Genomic DNA, 18,379 nt, shown 5'->3' on the forward strand with positions numbered 1-18,379 from the left:
TTTGGGTGGGAGACTCTTCAGGTGGTCAGTGTGGACTAGTTGGGCCAAAGGGCCTGTCTCCACGCTGTAGGGATCCTAAATTCCAAAATAATTCTAAATTCTAAAAGACATAGTTTCTCAAAGTTTGATCAACATGTTAGCAAACCATTTCACACTCTAAATAGACAGTGGTAATTCCAAAAACATTTTCTTCTAACACGATACTGCTATCATTCTAAAGGGATATTATGCTTTTTAGGCTGTTTCTGATCATGTGATCATCATTCAACATTACTGGTTATGACTGAACTCACTTATTCACAGTCAAAAGTCTGGGCTGACCTTTATGAACCATACTGGAAAAAAAATGAATAATGCAATCAATATTGCTTTTAGATTTTGAATAATGAGAGCGTGTTTCATACATTTAGTGAATCTCAATATAGCACAACAAATACTAAATGTTCTTATGATTAATTACAAAATAGGTCTTAAACTCCCAAAAATCTGTGGTTCAGACATGTGGGGCAACTTTCCACATGGCAGTGGGTTGTATGCAGGCCCTGGATGAAGTCTCTTCTCTGGTTAACATACTTGGGTTTGTTACTGCTCCTCGGATGCTGCCTGAACTGCTATATAATTTTCGGACTACTCCACTCAGACAGCAAGAACAAATAAAATTGCCTTGACTGGTTGTCTGGACAGAAAGTTTGTTTGAATGTGTATTGTTTTCCAGCCCCTTGACCAGCTGGCATTGTGAAACAATGGGAACTCCAGGTCTTGAATATTGTACAATTTGCGAACTGCCTTCCAGTGGGCTCTATCATCTCCTTGATTATATCAAACTTGTTGATGTCAGTATCTCCCTAGCCAATTTGGAGCAAGGGATTAGATGATCAATGTCTCTTTTGGCTAGGATTGGTTTAGTTTATTGTTTGAAAAAGATTTGTCCTTTCTGGTCTTAGGACCAACAACCAGTGTTGAGGTTGTTTTCCTCAAAAATGAGATATTCTCAAGTGAAAATCCTTGGATTAAAATTATGACCCTTCAGATTATCAAACAACTGAGCAATGTTGTGTATGAATTTCAATGCCAGATTAACCAGTTTAAGATAAGCAGTGAAGCTCATAACATGCCCCAGCCATGCCTTTTCAAAGGGACATGCATACACTAGGCCCCATTCTCTGCAAGTAAAAGGAATATGTTCAAACTTTGCACCTCTTTTGACATACCCAGAAGCTGAGGGAGATTACAGTTCTTCATTGCTTTCTCTATCACAAAACTCTAGTCAATCAGAATAACTTGATAAACAATCAACAATAATTTTCTCCTGTGATATAAATCGTTCTGATCATTTAGAACATAGACAATTACAGCTCAGTACAGGCCCTTCGGTCCTCAATGTTGCGCCAACCTGTGAAACCAATCTGAAACTCATCTAACCTACAATTTCATTTTTGTCCATATGACTATCCAATGACCACTTAAGTGCCCTTCAAGCTGGCGAGTCTGCTACTGTTGCAGGCAGTGTGTTCCACCCCCCTACTACTCTCTGAGTAAAGAAACTACCTCTGAAATCTGTCCTATATCTATTACTGCTCAATTTAAAGCTATGCCTCCTTGTGCTGGCCATCACCATTTGCCCTGATAAGTGCAAGATGAAAAGCTACAGCAGCATATCTCAGTTTTCAGCAAACTGTACTATTGAGTGATTATTGATTTTTTCATCACTTCATTTGTAAATATATGCTACTGGATACACCACTACTATCCTATACACCATATACCCACATTATCACCAATCCTAATAGTACCATTATTGGTCTGTAAACAGTCCCTTTTGTTCAATATACTACATTGAAACTAAAACAGGAGTCCACTAGGCACTGCCAACATTAATGTTATATTTTATACTGCAAGTGGAAACTGAAAACAAGGTCTGCACCAGTTTAAACCAAATGCACGTCCAAGTATTTTAGTGTAAATCAATCATTTAAATTGATTGATCTTTCAGAATCCATACTATATTTCTGATACACAGACTCACAACAGGACACTGAACTGCATCAGGGAGTAGTGATAATGTCATTGGACTCGCAATCCAGAAGCTCAGGTTAATGCTCTGGAGACATGGATTTGAATGTCAACTTGATTGTCAATTTTCTAAGTTTGAGTTCAATAAAAATTTGGAATGAGAAACTAGCATAATGACTACAGTGTCGATTGTTGTAAAAACCCATCTGGTTCATTCATGTCCTTTAGGAAAGGAAATGTGACATCCTTACCTGCTCTGGTCAACATTAGACTCCAGAACCATAGCAATGTAACTGCCTCTTTACTGCCCTCTGAACAATTAGGGATGGGCAACAAATTTTGTCCCAATCAGTGACTCTGGCATACCATGAATGAATAAAAAGAATGTAAAATCTACTCTGAGTGTGGAATCTCACGCCCCCAGAGGCAATGGGCCTGAAAGCTGGAAGGCAACATAATTAGACTGGGTGGAGGCCAGAGTACCTGAGCCTTGTTCTCTTCACAACTCCATCAAAATTAAGTTCTGGTAGAAAGACCCACGTTCAACTTCCGTGCCTGGCCACCAATTGTTTAGTTTATTAATGATCACGTAAGGAAACCTGCTTGCCACTATCTGGATGAATCCAACTCCAACACCCAGCGGGTTACAGAGGTTCAAGTACAGACTTGGTTCATTTTAGATGGGTTGAGGACTTTCAACTCAATCACCAGCCGAGCAACAAATTCCACACACCTAACAATCTCTCAGTTAAGAAAATTCTCCTCATTTCCTCAATAATGCTTCTACCAATCATCTTACAACTGCTTCCCCTAGTACTTGATCTCTCGGAAAGGGAAAACAGGTCTTCTTTGTCCATTCTAAACAAGCCCTTCATTATTTCTACACCTCAGTTAATTAACCCTCAGCTTCCTATGCTGTAAGAAAAGCAACCCGAGCTGAGCTTGCAATTTTCTGTCCTGGAAATATACTTGCAATTCTCCCCTGTATGCTGTCTGAAGAAATTATTTTCCTCCTACAGTGTGTAAACCAGTACTGTTAACAAAACTCCAGCTGTGTCCTGACCAATGTCTTACATAGTTACAGCATTACTTCCCTGCTAATATAATCAGCACCACACCCAATGAAGGAAAACATCCCAGATGCCTTCTTCACATCCTGCCACCTTCAGGGACCAGTGAGCATGCACTCCAAGAGTTCTCACCTCCTCTAATACTCTCAATGCCCTCCCATTTATTCTGCATTCCCTTGTTTAGTTTGCTCTCTACAAGCACAAAACTTCATATTTCTCCAGATTGAGTTCAATTTAACACTTTTCTGCCCAATGAACAAAACCATTGATATCTTACTGCAGTCAACAGCTGTCCTCTTCATGATCAGCTCCCATCCAAGTTTTTGTGTCATCTGCAAGTTTCCCAATTTTGCATTACACATTTAAGCTTTTAAATAGAATACATACCACAAAGAGCAGGCGACCAAAACTGATCCCTGTGGGCCATCATTGGAAACAGTTTCCATTCATATAAATATCCAAAGACCATTACCTCTTATGTCCTGTCATTGACCCAATTTAAAATCCAATTCCACTTTCGCCCAAATCCCATGGGTTTTAATTTTTCTTAGCAGTCTGCCACGTGGGACCTTGTCAGTTGGTTTATTAAAATTCACATAGCCAACATCCACTACACTAACCTCCTTGTTACTTCAAATCCCTACATTATGGATACAGACCCTTCAGACTAACAAATCCACACCAACCCTCCGAAGAGTAACCCATGCAGACCCATTCTCCCTATCTTATATTTACCCCTGACTAATGCACCTAACCTACATATCCCTGAACACTATGGCCAATTTAGCACTACCAATTCACCTAACCTGCACATCTTTGGACTGTGGGAGGAAACTCACGCAGACACGGGGAGAATGTGAAAACTCCACACAGTCGCTGAGACTGGAATCAAACTCAGGTCCCTTGCACCATCAGGCAGCAGTGCTAACCATTGAGCCACCATGCCGCTACTGACTAAACCCTTAACAAAATCATGCTGACTATCCCTGATTAATCTACTTATCTCCAGGAAATAGTTAATCTATCTCTAAAATATGTAGTTCATGAAAGGCAGGCAGATTTCAAGATATAGATCAAAGTAAGTGAATTGAAGACAATTGGAAAATAGTCCCAAATTGTCGGTCTACCTATAGACCAGCTAGGCCAGCGTCTATCGCCTATCCCTAATCACTGAAAGGAAAGCTATGAGTTAGCCACAGAGCTGTGGGTTGGTGGACCATATTGGGCAGACCAGATAAAGATGGCTGATTTTTTTGTATGACGGACATTAGCAAACCAGATGGGCTTTTATGACAATTGGCAATAATCACCATTAGCCTAACTTTCTATCCCAGATTTTTAAAATTTAATTCAAACTTCATGACCTGCCATGGTGGAATTCAAACCAATGTCACCAGGATATTAGCCTGGTCCCCTGGATTACTATCGCAGTAACGATATCACCAGGCCATCACCTCCGATCAATGTCTTAAATTTCTTAAGAGTGTCTGATATGAAAAGTCAGTTGTCAAGAAGCTTAAAGATGGAATTCCAAAACATGAATCTAGTCAAGGACTCCAAGTGGTAAAATAATGTGCTCTAAAACAAAAAGGCAATCATCAATTAAAGCTAGTGAAATTTGGGGATATACAAGAGGCCAAAATTAGAAGACAGATATATTGGTCAGTTGTAGGGCTGAAGAAATTCACAGGAAGCAGTTATCAGGTGAAATAAGGCCATGAAGTGTTTTGAAGCCAAGATGAGAATTTCAAAATCAAGACACTACAAGACCAGGCCCCAATGTAGGTCAGTGAACATGGAGGTGATGGATGAATGTGATATGGTGTGAACCAGGATATAGCAGCAAAGCTTTGGAAAAAATCAGGTTTATGAAGGTTGCAAGTTGGGAGACACTGAGGAAAACAATGAGTTTGTTAAGCTCAGAAGTAATTTAGATTTTCAGCACTGGATAGGCTGAGGCAGTGCAAAGAAGATAGTAAAGCAACAGATTCGACTGCCATAGACTTCATTCATAATCAAAGTGATCCATCACTAATACAGGTTTCTTGGATAGACATGGACATGAACTGAGGCAATTAATTTAAACATGTGTGATTAAAGCCATTCTACACTAACATCAGCAAACTTGTTCATGCATGTATGGATCTTTTTAAAAGGGTAACTTAAAAGGGTGCATTCTTAATGACCAATTGGAGAATATTGGAAGAAGGATTTAAGGGAGCATCTACCAATTATGTATTGCTAATCAAATTCTACAGGCTTGCATAAAAATAAAGACATTCTTTCTAATTTAATACATTGCTAAATGTGAATATTTATGAGAGCTAAGACGCCCAACAATCCTGGAATTAACGGAATTAATGACAACTGATCTTCAGTTAGTTTGAATAGTTAAGAAAAACTTACTTTTCAAATGGTGGCATATCCTGTCCTGTCAAATAAACGAGTTGGCAGGGAGCCCAGCCCTCCTCTTGATGGTTGTTCTAGTTATACATTAAGGAGTAAAAATTACCTTTGGGAGTGTCTTCCACTTCTGTCTTGGGAGGAGGTTCCAGCCGAGTGAGTGCTTGGCTGCTCTCCAGCCCCAGCACTGAATTTCATTGCCATTGCTGGGACTACATCAATTCCATGGAATTCAGTGGGACCCCAGGAGAACAGTGCCATGTTGAGGGGGAATGATGTGGGTGGGACAATGTGCTGCAATGGTCAGGGCATGAGGATACACTTGTAGATGCTCCAGTTGGGTAAAGGGCTCACAAGAGAGGCATTCCAGCCAAATACCCAGAAAGGTCCAGCACTGAGTGGAAAGTGACCACGTAAGAGGTTCAATTGAGGGAAAAATGGACCTCATTTACCACTCCACCTCCGAGTAAAATCCAGGGTGGTAGCAGGTAGCATGATAAACCAACCAAAGAATTTTACATCTCCATTTACAAATTCCCCAGTGGAGTTGTGGGGAGGGGACACAAATGTCCATTCATAGAAAATGCAGATGGTTAGAGTTGAACTCTTTAAGCCAGCCACTAAAGCATCAATTGCAATGTCTGATTTACAAAGACTTTACTTTTAGAATTTTGGAATTGTACTGAATCCAAAATCATTTTCTTCATTAAATAAATCAGAAAATGAAAAACAATTCAATACATATAGAATCAAAATACTTTTGTCTCAAATTCAATCATATTGGAATCATATTTAATGTGCATATGAAACTATAGTGAAATGCCTTGGTATCAGGCAACAAAGGAGTTTTTACTTCAACAACACATCCATAAACTTCATGACAACTTGTCCAGAATTAGAACATAAAATGAAGCTCTGCAGTTTTCTGCCCAAGGGTTGGTCCTAACTCACATTTTATATGTGAAACCCTTGTGTCACATTCGGGGCAGCAGTGTTGATGAACTTTCTGTACAGATTTTCTCTTCAATCTGCAAGCAAAGTTTGGGTGACACGGTGGCTCGGTCATTAGCACAGTCGCCTCACAGCAGTAGGGGCACAGGTTCAATTCCAGGCTCGGGCGACTGTCTGTGTGGAGTTTGCACATTCTCCCCGTGTCTGCATGGATTTCTTCCAAGTGCTTTGGTTTCCTCCCACTGTCCAAAGATGAGCAACTTAGGTGGATTGGCCATGCTAAATTGCCCTGCAGTGTCTAGGGATATATAGGCTAGGTGGGTTAGCCATGGGAAATGCAGTGGTGGGTTGGGATGGGCCTGGTGGGAGGGTTTAGGGGGATTGGTACTGATGCAATGGGCCAAATGGCCTCTCTCTGCACTGTAGGACTCTAAGTGAAAGTTACCATAGTCCCAGAGGACCATAAATTGTCCCTTCATTACAAAAAGTTGACTGGTGATCAGTTTAAACTCAGATTCACCATGCTTCACATGAGGGACAGAATTGGGAAGGTAGGGTCTCAAATGACTTCAATTTGGGATTGATTAGAGGCAGAGAAAGTGGGGGGGAGGGGGGGATCCAATTGAGTGGCCTCTGAAAACCAACCCCTGATCCCTTTGCTTTCAACATCTGTGAGCCCTTCTCCCATGACACTGTTCTCCACGGAAAAGAGAGACTACCTCCTTGTAGTTGATACTGGAGGAATAGGATTTAGGAACTTGCCTCTGATTGTCCACCATTTAAACTCATCAGCTGATTGGCATACAATTGTTCAAGTTACCTTGGCAATGCAGGTGGTGGGTCGTTCAGCCTTTGCACACCTGCCTCCACAATTAATTTCAAACAATGGAAAATCGCCCAGTATCTTTCCACAAGTTGGGCTGCATGAAAGGGTGCCCAACTCGCTATTCCCTATAATCAGGAAGAAGGGGAAACCCACATTGATGTTATGTAGATGTGTCCATATTGGGTGCTAACCCCATTCAATCTCTCCAGTACTGTGTGGAGTGAAGCCCAAACCCAATCCCTCTGACTCATAGCCAGCAGCAGCACCACAGGACCAGTGCGCAATCAATCCAGGCACAAGCAAACCCAGGGATATCAATCAGTATTTTGGATCATCGTCTAGTAACTATTTACCAGACTGCCTGGTTTGAGGCTTAAGCTCTTCACCTTCTGACTCAAGAAGCGATCTCTAAGTTAAAGATTCACCCCTGTGGCATAGATGCGTTTCTATTTCAGTGGGCAAAGCAACTGATGGAAGATGGATAGCTGAGGTTCGGTTTGCTCATTCTGTTTCCAAAACCTGATACAAAATCTTCAAAAACATTACTTCAAAGCTGTTTATAAGTACACACAAATTCTAGGTAATTTCTTGTGAATGTTTTCTTTTAACTGGCTCTCTTTTGGTATAAAGAGAAAAAGTTATAATTCTCTCAATTAGATTAACTAACCCATAATTAAAAGAGCATCAGTTTAACTAAAAACAAACCCTCAGGTAAAACGCGAAGTACAAAGTTCCTGGCTCCACTGTAGGAAAATTCTAAACTACTCAGGATTGTTCATCACTCAATTATGCTCCTTGGGCAGATCACCCAGTTTTAGTAATGATTAATTACTACTTGAAAGAATTAACTTCATTTACGACACAGTATAACTCTTGTTCTTCCAAAGAGAATACCTGGAGCAGGCGGTGTATGGAAAAGGACCTCCTTGCTGTAATCACTGTAGATGGAATTCTTGCACCCCTTCACTCTGAAGATGTAGCTCATGTTGGTGTCAAGATTTGAGATGACTTTACTTGTGCTGCACACGTCTTCAGTGGACTCCCAGGCACAGTTTCCATCTTGGTCAAGCCTCCTATACTCAAGCTTGTAGTGGTCAACCGGAAGAGCACCATTGGGCTGATGCCAGCAGATGATTCCGTCATCATACAGTCGGCTTTGTGTCAGGTCGATAACTGGTGCATCTGGAACTGGAACATCAGTCAACTCTCAGTATTGCACAGACTGACAAATATAGACAGAGTCAATAAATCCATTATGAAGCCTCCATTCCTAGTAATGACTTCCAATTAGGAGCTTCATGAAACAAGGAGCAATGTAGTTACATGTTTTGACTGAAGATGATTAAAGGTTCTTAAACCATTTCTTAAGCAGCTCACATAATTGCTTATGCTAATGTTACATTCAAAAAATAATTTCTAAAGCAAAAAGAACCAAAATACATAATTAAATGGAAGGTTTAGCAAGACATTCAATGAAAGACACGTATTGTGTGGAAATACAGATCAGTCTGAACTACTGGTGGACATGATCCATATAGGCTTCAGTAAGGCATTTGATAGGGTTCCTCGTGGTAGACTGGCTAGCAAGGTTAGATCATATGGAATACAGAGAGTGGATTAATAGTGCTGGAAGAGCACAGCAATTCAGGCAGCATCCAAGGAGCAGTAAAATCGACGTTTTGGGCAAAAGCCCTTCATCAGTAATACATGCAGAGAGCCTGAAGGGAGATAATTGAAAGGGAATACAGAGAGAGCTAACCATTTAGATACAGAACTGGCTCAAAGGTAGAAGGCAGAGACCTGCGACAAGCAGTTTGCATTTGACACCAAAATTGGAGGTATAGTGGACAGCGAAGAACGTTTGAAGAAGGGCTTATGCCCGAAACGTCGATTCGCCTGCTCCTTGGATGCTGCCTGACCTGCTGCGCTTTTCCAGCAACACATTTTCAGCTCTGATCTCCAGCATCTGCAGTCCTCACTTTCTCAGCGAAGAACGTTACCTCAGATCACAACCGAATCTTGATCAGATGGACCAATGAGCTGAAGAATGGTGGGTGGAGTTTAATTTAGATGTATGTGAGGTGCTGCATTTTGGAAAGTCAAATCAGGGCAGAACTCATACACTTAATGGTAAAGTCTTGGGAAGTATTGCTGAACAAAGAGACCTTGGAGTGTATGTTTATAGTTCTTTGAAAGTGGAGTCACAGGTAGATAGAAGAAAGCATTTGGCAAGCTTGCCTATATTGATTAGTGCATTGAGTACAGGGATTGGGAGGTCATGTTGCGGCTGTACAGGACATTGTTTAGGCCACTTTTGGAATATTGCATGCAATTCTGGTCTCCCTGTTATAGGAAGAATGATGTGAAACTTGCAAGGGTTCAGAAAAGGTTTACAAGGGCATTGCCAGGGTTAGAGAGGTTGAGCAATAGGGAGAGGTTGAATAGGTTGAGGCTATTTTCCCCACACTATTGCAGGCTGAGGGGTGACCTTGTAGAAGTTTATAGCCAAAGTTTTTTTTTCCCCCAGGGGTGAGGGTGTCCAAAATTAAAACGCATAGGTTTGAAGTGGGAGGAGAAAAATTTAAAAGGGACTTATGGGGCAACTTCTTCACACAGAGGGTGGTGTATGGATTGAGCTGCTGGAGGAAGTGTTGGAGGTTGGTACAATTAAAACATTTAAAAGGCATCTGGATGGGGATATGACTAGGAAGGGTTTAGAGAGATATTAGCCAAATGCTGGTGAATGGAACTGGATTAATTTAGGATATCCGTTCGGCATGGAGCAAAGGTTCTATTTCTGTGCTAGACAACTTTATGACTATGATTCTTAATTGGATAAGCAGAAATTGCTGTCTATGGCTGACAATTGGAAAACAACATTCTTTCAGTTGCTTCCAATGTCTTAATGGGTACACTGACCACATGATGTAATACTGATCTGTTCAGGTTTGACCCTGGGCTTTTGGTGAGTTGCCTGGTTTCATTTGTTCTAGACAAGGGAGAGACTGTATTGCTTGCCCCTGCTCTTCTGCAAGAGCCAGCTAGCAGCTGATGTGGCAAAGAGAAGCCATGCCCACACAGCTGGACAGCAAAGCCACAGACTCAAACTGGAACGTCAGCCCCAGAGTGGGAGGCTGTTCCTGCCTCAAGGGCTGCCACCCCATCAGATTGTCTGGCATTTCTAACACACCCAGCAGCACCACACCTTGGTAGTGGGCACTGCCAGGGCTCCAAGTGGGCCCATGTGGAACTTTGATTATTTTGAAAATTGGGTAAGTCCTTTGTTTGTAGGGTCGCGAAGGCTCATATGGTCTGGGAGGGGCAGAGTTTGGGTTTTTAGGAAGAAGGGAGCTGGTGGAGGTCTTATGGAGAGGAAAAAGGTGGAGGTAAAATCTCATGAGGGGTGCTCCCAATACACCTAGGGATGGCTCAAAGAGACATTCCCCCTTCCTTCCTGACTTTTAATCATGTTTTTGAAAAAATGCAGCCTGCCCACTCCCATCTGTCTGCCACAGAATCTGTGTTAAAGCATGGGCAGCATAATTGCCAGGTCACCCAGCTTGGTGACAAACTCAGTTGCTCCTAAAAATGGCAGGCAGGTTTCCATTCTCCTGTCTGCAAAAACATGCCCACCAGGGGTCCAGAAAATGCCTAAAGCTGATTGGCTGCACTCCAATGAACTGAGGAAAATAAAAACCTCACACTTGATCGTTATCCAGAGAATCCTGCAAAGAAGATATTCATCTGTCAACATAGAATCAGCATGAATGGTGCATCAGATCATTCAGGAGTCTGTGTTGCCATGGCAACATAGGTTTTTTACATACGTGGTGTAGTCCGGGGCTTTGGATAATGATGATAGAGCCTCCAACCTCATGTGGCTGACAGGGAAGCTCTCTTTCTTTTACTGTCTGCCCTTGGTGAATGTTGGAAGGATTTGCAGGTTGATCGTCAATCTGTTGTTTGTATCAGGAATATGCCTTTCTCGAACAGGAAGTCCTTGAGTGGGATTCAAACCGAGAGCTCCTGGAGCAGATGAAAGGCAGTGCTACCCACTGCACTGCAGAACCTCCTGCAGCAGGATGAGTACAGCTTTATATCCAGCCTGATCCATTTTGTATAGTCTAGGCCTAGATCCTCTGCAGAGGTTACCTTCCTGTTTGCCACAATGTGCAATGTGAAAACCCACAGAAATTAAGCGTAGTGAATGCTGAATGAATCCATCATTGTCCACAAAATTTGGACTGACACAATCAAACTTAAAGTGCTTTCATCTTCTGTGTATCTTATTTTCTTTAAGCCATGGGAATCATCATACAAATGCATGCAGCTTACAACTTAGAACGCTTTATCTATGTCAATTTGTAAAGCATATTTAAGCCTAGCTTCATCATAGATGGTGACCTAGTGGTTGTTCATTTCTTAGGTAGAGATTAAGTAGCTCCCAGATTGTCATTAGATTCATAAAATTAAAATCAATGTAGGAACGGTGCCATAGTCTTGCAACTTTTCTCAGGCAATCTCAATTCTTGGGAGAATTTCCAGCAACAATCTACTCCAGAAATGCTGTTATTTTAGCTCATGAATGGTGGGAATGGAGAGGAGTTCATGAAATCTCCTGTTATTGCATCACCCAGAATATTAACTATTCAACTGCAGTTTATGGGTTGACTGAACAGAATTACATTGCAGATTTAAGCAATTGACACCAACTATGTTACAGTTTCACAGCCTTTACAGTTGAAGAAATAATTTGCATTTCTATCGTCTCTCTTTGACCTCAGCCTTTAGCATAATAAAATGTTTCAAGGTGCTTTGGGAAAACAAAACATGACTTTGAACCACACAGACGATCAAAAAGCTTCATCAAAGACATAAGGTTTAATGAGAGTCTTACAGGAAGAAAGTGAGGTGGAGATGCAGAGAAAATTCCAAAGATTGGAGCCGAGGCAGTAGATGTCACTGACACTGTCACTAATGATGGGGTAATTAAAACTGAGGCCAGAATTAAATAAGTGCAGAGCATGATGGCAGGGAAATAGTGCTGCTTATCATCAGTGTACACTAAAAATTAACGCTTTGCTTTTGACTGATGTCTTCAAAAGACAGGACGCAGATAGAAACAGGAGATGCCAGGGAAAAATGTTTGGGAGACTAGAGGAAATGGTATGGAAGCTGAAAGAGAAGCCTTTGTAAGAGATACTCTGATTATGATTAAGTAAGAATAGAACCAGGTTCGAACATTTCAACTCATCTGAGAAGAAGGAGAATGGTGTAGTCACGTAGGATGTCATTTGTGACGTATGAACTAATATGGCACAATGGCAAATTTAATACCTATTTTTTTAAGTTCAAACGTGATGTAGAAAATAGAGCAGTCAATTTGCCCACCACAAGCTCCCATGAGCAGTCAGGGGATGATGAACTGATACCTACTTCAGTGATGTTAGTTGACTGATAAATATAAATATTGTCCACTGTTTTAACATTCTTATGGCAATGATTTATATGTTATCATGTGTTTCAGTTATGAAAATAACCCATGGGGGACATAATTTATCGGGGGACATAATTCAGATCCTGAAATGTAATGTTTCAATTTTTAAAAAATTAATGCAGCTCATGAATATCAATTAAAGCACAGGAAAGTCATTATCCTCCCCCACCCCTCCCCCTGTGCTTTTAGTGGATCTTCAAAAAGTGAGCCTCTGGCATTAATGTTTTGAAAAATGATTCTTACTTAATCAATAATGTGCTACGTTTTGACATTCAGCTTCTGAATTCCATCTCCAAATGGCACAAAGTGCATTTAAACTACATCCTGCCTCAGCAAAAACTATCTCCATGGAGACCAATTCCTGCCTAAAAGCCTCATCAATCCTCACTCTTAATGCAGTTTATCAATTTGCTCTCAACAAGTGAAAGCAGCCATTGAACTCACTGCAGACTGCTGGCGGTTTTGTGGACAGGTCAGGGTATGTAGAAGGGTAGTGGGTAATGGGAATACCACCCGCAATACCACCTCCACCCCCCAACACCCGACATGAAGAGCCACCTGCATGGCAACTTTAAAATTCTGTCTCGAGGGTACGTCATTGACTCAGATATCCTAAAGTTCAAAAGGTGTTATATGAATGTCAGGCTTTCTTCTGCTTTTTAAGGTTTTGGTCAGTTCTAAATCAGTTGTTGAGGGAAACCACATTCTCTGACATATCCTATACCAATGCTTTGCCAACATTTTCCTGTTGTGACTCCATTGTTATCCTACAGATGTCATGTGATCCCAGAATGAAAATTGGGAGTGGATTTGCAAACTGCCAGATTTGTCCTGATTAAATGAAGACCCATTTTGTTTTTACAAACTGGAGTTGTAACAGCAATCGGGCCTCAGAGAACAGTTGATTAAATAACACCCCTCCTCCCAGAAAATGTTAATGTGACCACAGTCCAGGTTATTAGAAAAACTCAGTCCTAGATCCATAGCTTGCATTGCTGCCTGTATGCCTGCAAACCCACAGGGGGTTACCTTCAACAATTTGAGATCCCCTACTTTATACAATATTATACAATATGAAATAATTGCATATGCTTCCTGTCAGCCTTTTTTTTTCATATTAACATCTTACTTATACATTTAGAAATAGGACAATGTAAACTTGTCACACTTCACTGATGAAGGGCTTATGCCTGAAAAGAACTCTCCTGTTCCTCAGATGGTGCCTGACCTGCTTTTCCAGCACCACACTTTTCGACACTTGACATGATCTTTGAGCTAGAAGAAAGTGAGGACTGTAGATGCTGGAGATCAGAGCTTAAAGATGTGTCAAGAATGTCATAGAGCAGCTGTAAGATATCTTTCTGAGTGATCAGTCAGAGATCATGGTCCATATTGGTATCAATGAGATACATAGGAAGGAGTGTGTGGTCCTGGAGTCAGAATTTAAGGGAGCTAAATAGAAAATATGCATGCACAACGTCAGACGTAGTAACCTCCAGATTACTCCCAGTGCCATCTGTGAGTGAGGACAGAAATAGGAGTACAAGGCAGGTGAAAAAGATGGTGCAGGAGGGAAGACATCAAATTCCTGGCACACAGAGACTGGCTCATGGGCTAATGGCACCTACACAAGTCAGATTAATTGCAACTGAACAGAGGTTGGACTGATTTCCTTGCAGGAGGTTTAGATAGTGGTTTTGGGGAGAGTTTAATCTAATTTAGCAGGGATGTGGGAACCAGGAGAGAATATAAGTGAATAATATCAGAGCACACAAAATACTGGGAGACACAGCTAGTATTAGAATAGGGATTAATAAAATAATACTGAACTCAATGCATAGGAGAAAATAAAACATTGTAAATAAGGGTTACATTGCAAGTAGGTGGATTCATGAAATGCAATAAATAAAACTGGTAAATTACAGGAGCAGATTACTTCGTAAAATTATAAAGTTGTGTTGATAACAAGAGCTTGGCTAAAGGAAGAGTCAGATGGGATGTCCCTGGTCACAAGGTGTACAGAAATAATAGAATCGCAACAACATGGAAACAAGCCATTCGGCACATCAAGTTCACATCACTCTTCTGAAGAGCATCCCACACACTCATCCCTATAACCCTGCATCGTCCATGACTAATCCACTGAGCCTGCACATCCCTGGACAGAATAAATATTTTATCACAGCCAGTTCACCTAACCTATTCATTTTTAGACTGTAGGAGAAAACCAGGGCACCCGCAGGAAACCCACACAGATACAGGGAGTATGCGAAAACTCTACACAGACAGTTGCCCGAGGGTGGAATCGAACCTGGGTCCATAGCATGATGAAGCAGCAGTACTAACCACTGAGCCACCATGCCAAAAACTAGGAAAAGAAGAAAAGCATTGATATGACGAGAACCAAGGCATAAGAAGGTGCAATTACGTTGCTTGGTGCAGTCTACAGAACACCAACCAGTGGAAAGGACACAGGGGGAAAATATGTGCATGAAAATTACAGAGAGATGTGAGCATTTTATAAAGGGGTACATTAACTACCTGAATATAGTCCAGGATAATGACGCTGTGAAGGATAGGATGAGGTGAGTGTCCTTAGATTGTGTTCAGGAGAAATTTCGATGTCAGTGTATGTCAAGTCAAACAAGAAAGGACATTCTGCTGGGCTGGCTTCTTGAAAAGGAGGTGGTCCAGATTGATCAGGTGTCTCTGGGAGAGGATATTCAAGAGGACACTATTGTATCATATGGATCAGAATGACAGTGGAAAAAAAATTGGACAATCCAGGTTAAGAATAATGAACAGGTGGAGAGTTGACTTCAATGGGGCACAAGCAGAGCTCAGCCAGATAGACCGGAGCTGTAGGTTATGAGGATAGATTAGAAAAGTTGGGAGTATTTTCCATGGGGAAGAGAAGACTAAGAGGAGATTAAATAGAATGTTTCACAATCAAGAGACATCCATACAGAGTAGACAGAGTGAAACTGTTCCTGTTCACAAAGGAATTGAAAACTATGGAGAAGGAACAGAGCTAAAGCAATTTTCAAAAGAAGTAAATGCAATGCAAGAAAAACACTTCACGTAACAAGTAGTTAGACTATTCCTGGAAAAGTAGTGGAGGCAGGTTCACTCAAGGCATTCAAGAGGGCATTAGATGATTATGTAAACAGAAATAATGTGGATGGTTATGGGGAAAGGACAGGAAAACAGGAGACATCATGTGTTTTTGTGAGCCACTACGGTCACAATGGGCTGAATGGCCTCCTTCCGTAATGTATAAATTCTGTGATACTGTAATATTGTGGAACTATGTAGCTACATAGTACAACAAATCTGTGCAGATGTGGATACTTGTGGTTGTATGAGACCATTCTGTTGTATGGATTGTTTAAAGAAAAAAAACTTTTATTTGAAGTACCATTTGCTTTTTAATTCATGTTTAATTTACACTAGTTAGGATTTGTGTTTAAAGTAAAGGCAATAAAAATTGAAATCTTGCTGCAAATTCTTTCATTGGGGATTGTTCTGTAAATTTGGTTATTTTGGTTTGTAATTTCCTCACCAGGATCATGACACACAGTAATTGCAACCTCCATCTCAAGGTGGCACTGTATCACCACTGCTGGTTGGAGGGCAGAATTACACATGAGCAAACTGACATCAACAAATTCCCTTCCTTATGTGGACACAAGAAATGTAGAATTAAATTATAAAATGTACACATTTACATGCTTGGGCTCTAAGTCTTCATCCTCCTCTGACTTCATTTTATAATAAGATTTCACACTTGATCTTGATTCCCCAACAGGAGATTGGTTAGTTCGTATAAATCTATTATCTGTAAATCCAAAAATGATTTGCGGTCACATTAGTGTACAAAATTCAAATATTGAGCCTGTGGATTTAATCACTGGTGGAAGTGTGAGAGCTTCATTCCAAATAATTCACACACAGCAAGTTGTTGATCTTGGCTGTGCATGAATGCAATGTTGGATGAAGCACAGCGAACAAAGCAATAGAGAGCAAAGAAAAGGAGCCTGGGAAAAGGATCTTTTCTTGGTTGAGGTGGTTGATCTGTACAGGGATGTCTTGCACAAATAAGAGATGCCTTTGGTGTGTTTATTGAATAGAGTCAAACTCAAATGTTTGTTCCTTCATACACTACTGTACAGAACCAAACTGCTTTAGTGACTGTGTATGTATATAAAGATATTTTTTATAACTGAAGTATATTTTGAAATTTTAAAAAAATCTGAACAGGGATGCCTCCCATGACTGGTTCTAGACTATCCTTTATTTTTCATTTGTAGAAAAGTTTTGGGTATTGATTATAAGGTAATAGTATTTCAATTTGTTGATAATACCAAATTGAACCATCACAACAAAGAGATAAAAACATAGGAATTAAAGTCCAGACACAGCTTAGCAGAGTGATCTGATAGGTGGAAAATGGAGTTCACTTTGCTGTAGTACATTTTGGGAAACAGAAAGGAAGCATGACCCTTCAGTTAAAGATCTCAAGGGTGTGCCAACCAAGAGATTGCTGACAATGGTTATGCATTTCAACAGCTGACTTGCTAAAACTGACATTAATGAGCTTATTCAATCACGTAGAATGATATCGATGTGGAATTTAAACTGACTTTACTTCCTTATTATCTATTATTAACATATTAAGCCTTAGTGAATCATCATGAAAATTAGTTTACAGTGCATTTCATAATGGTTGATAGTCACATTTTAAAAATATAACTCTGTTTTAATTAAACTTACTAATAAACATTCATCTTCACACACATGTAATGTCCAGCTGTATTTTTATTGAGTAATATTAAATAAAGTTAGCTTTTAATCTTATTGTTTATGGTCCATTTAGCCAATATTCTATAATAGATGACCAGAAATTTCCTCCAATTAAATACTGGGTAGAATAAATCTGTTTTCAATCCGAACTTCAAACTTCATTTCCTAACTGCCAAGTTCTCAATTAATATATTTGACTTCATGAATTAACCATTACTGGTCAAGTAAAAACCCTTTCACATAAGTTTAGAACTCATCAAGGTGAAACCTGCTAGTGCTGATAAAATGCTGCCAAAGCACCTATGTTCAGTAGTAAGTATTCTCAGTGGAGCTAACGTGTGGGTAGTTCCATCTGCTCTACCTCCACAGTGTGCTTCAGTACAGTTCTGGCTACAAGCCAATTCAGCATTGTTCTTTTCTCTATTTCAGCTGAAACAGCATTTCACTACCTTCTCAGAAATAAATTACCAACTTAGTGACAAACTGGGGCATTGTTTTGCTCTTGTCCACACTCTGTACGAAGTGGACTGTAATTGTTCAAATTTAATTCATATAAAACCACTGCAGCCTATACAGAAACTTATTCAATTGGTCTAGGATGGACTCAAATTTTGGAGCTTAAAAATGAAGAGCTGAATTTTACCAAAAAGGTATCAGTTTTGGGTGTTTCACGTAGGGTTTCTCTCTCTGAACTCTGGTGAGCTTCATTATGTATCAGCCGTGCCTCCACGTCATTGTGTGCATACCAGCAATGGCAATACTTGCCATTTCAGGATCTTATAAGATTTCTACCACTGCTGCCATATTTAAAGCCAG

At 40.4% G+C, this 18,379-nt stretch overlaps 1 protein-coding gene across 6 annotated transcripts in view; it reads right to left on the reverse strand.

The window, feature by feature from the left end:
* trim36 (tripartite motif containing 36) overlaps window positions 1-18,379 on the reverse strand; it is a 113,894-nt gene that overhangs the window by 9,235 nt on the left and 86,280 nt on the right. For all 6 annotated transcript variants that reach the window (XM_072584030.1, XM_072584022.1, XM_072584016.1 and 3 more), the window contains one exon: window positions 8,158-8,451. In XM_072584030.1, coding sequence (XP_072440131.1) covers window positions 8,158-8,451 — 294 coding nt within the window. The remainder of the gene's footprint in view (window positions 1-8,157; window positions 8,452-18,379) is intronic.

Source organism: Chiloscyllium punctatum, chromosome 2, assembly GCF_047496795.1.
Source record: "Chiloscyllium punctatum isolate Juve2018m chromosome 2, sChiPun1.3, whole genome shotgun sequence".
Lineage (NCBI taxonomy): Eukaryota > Metazoa > Chordata > Chondrichthyes > Orectolobiformes > Hemiscylliidae > Chiloscyllium > Chiloscyllium punctatum.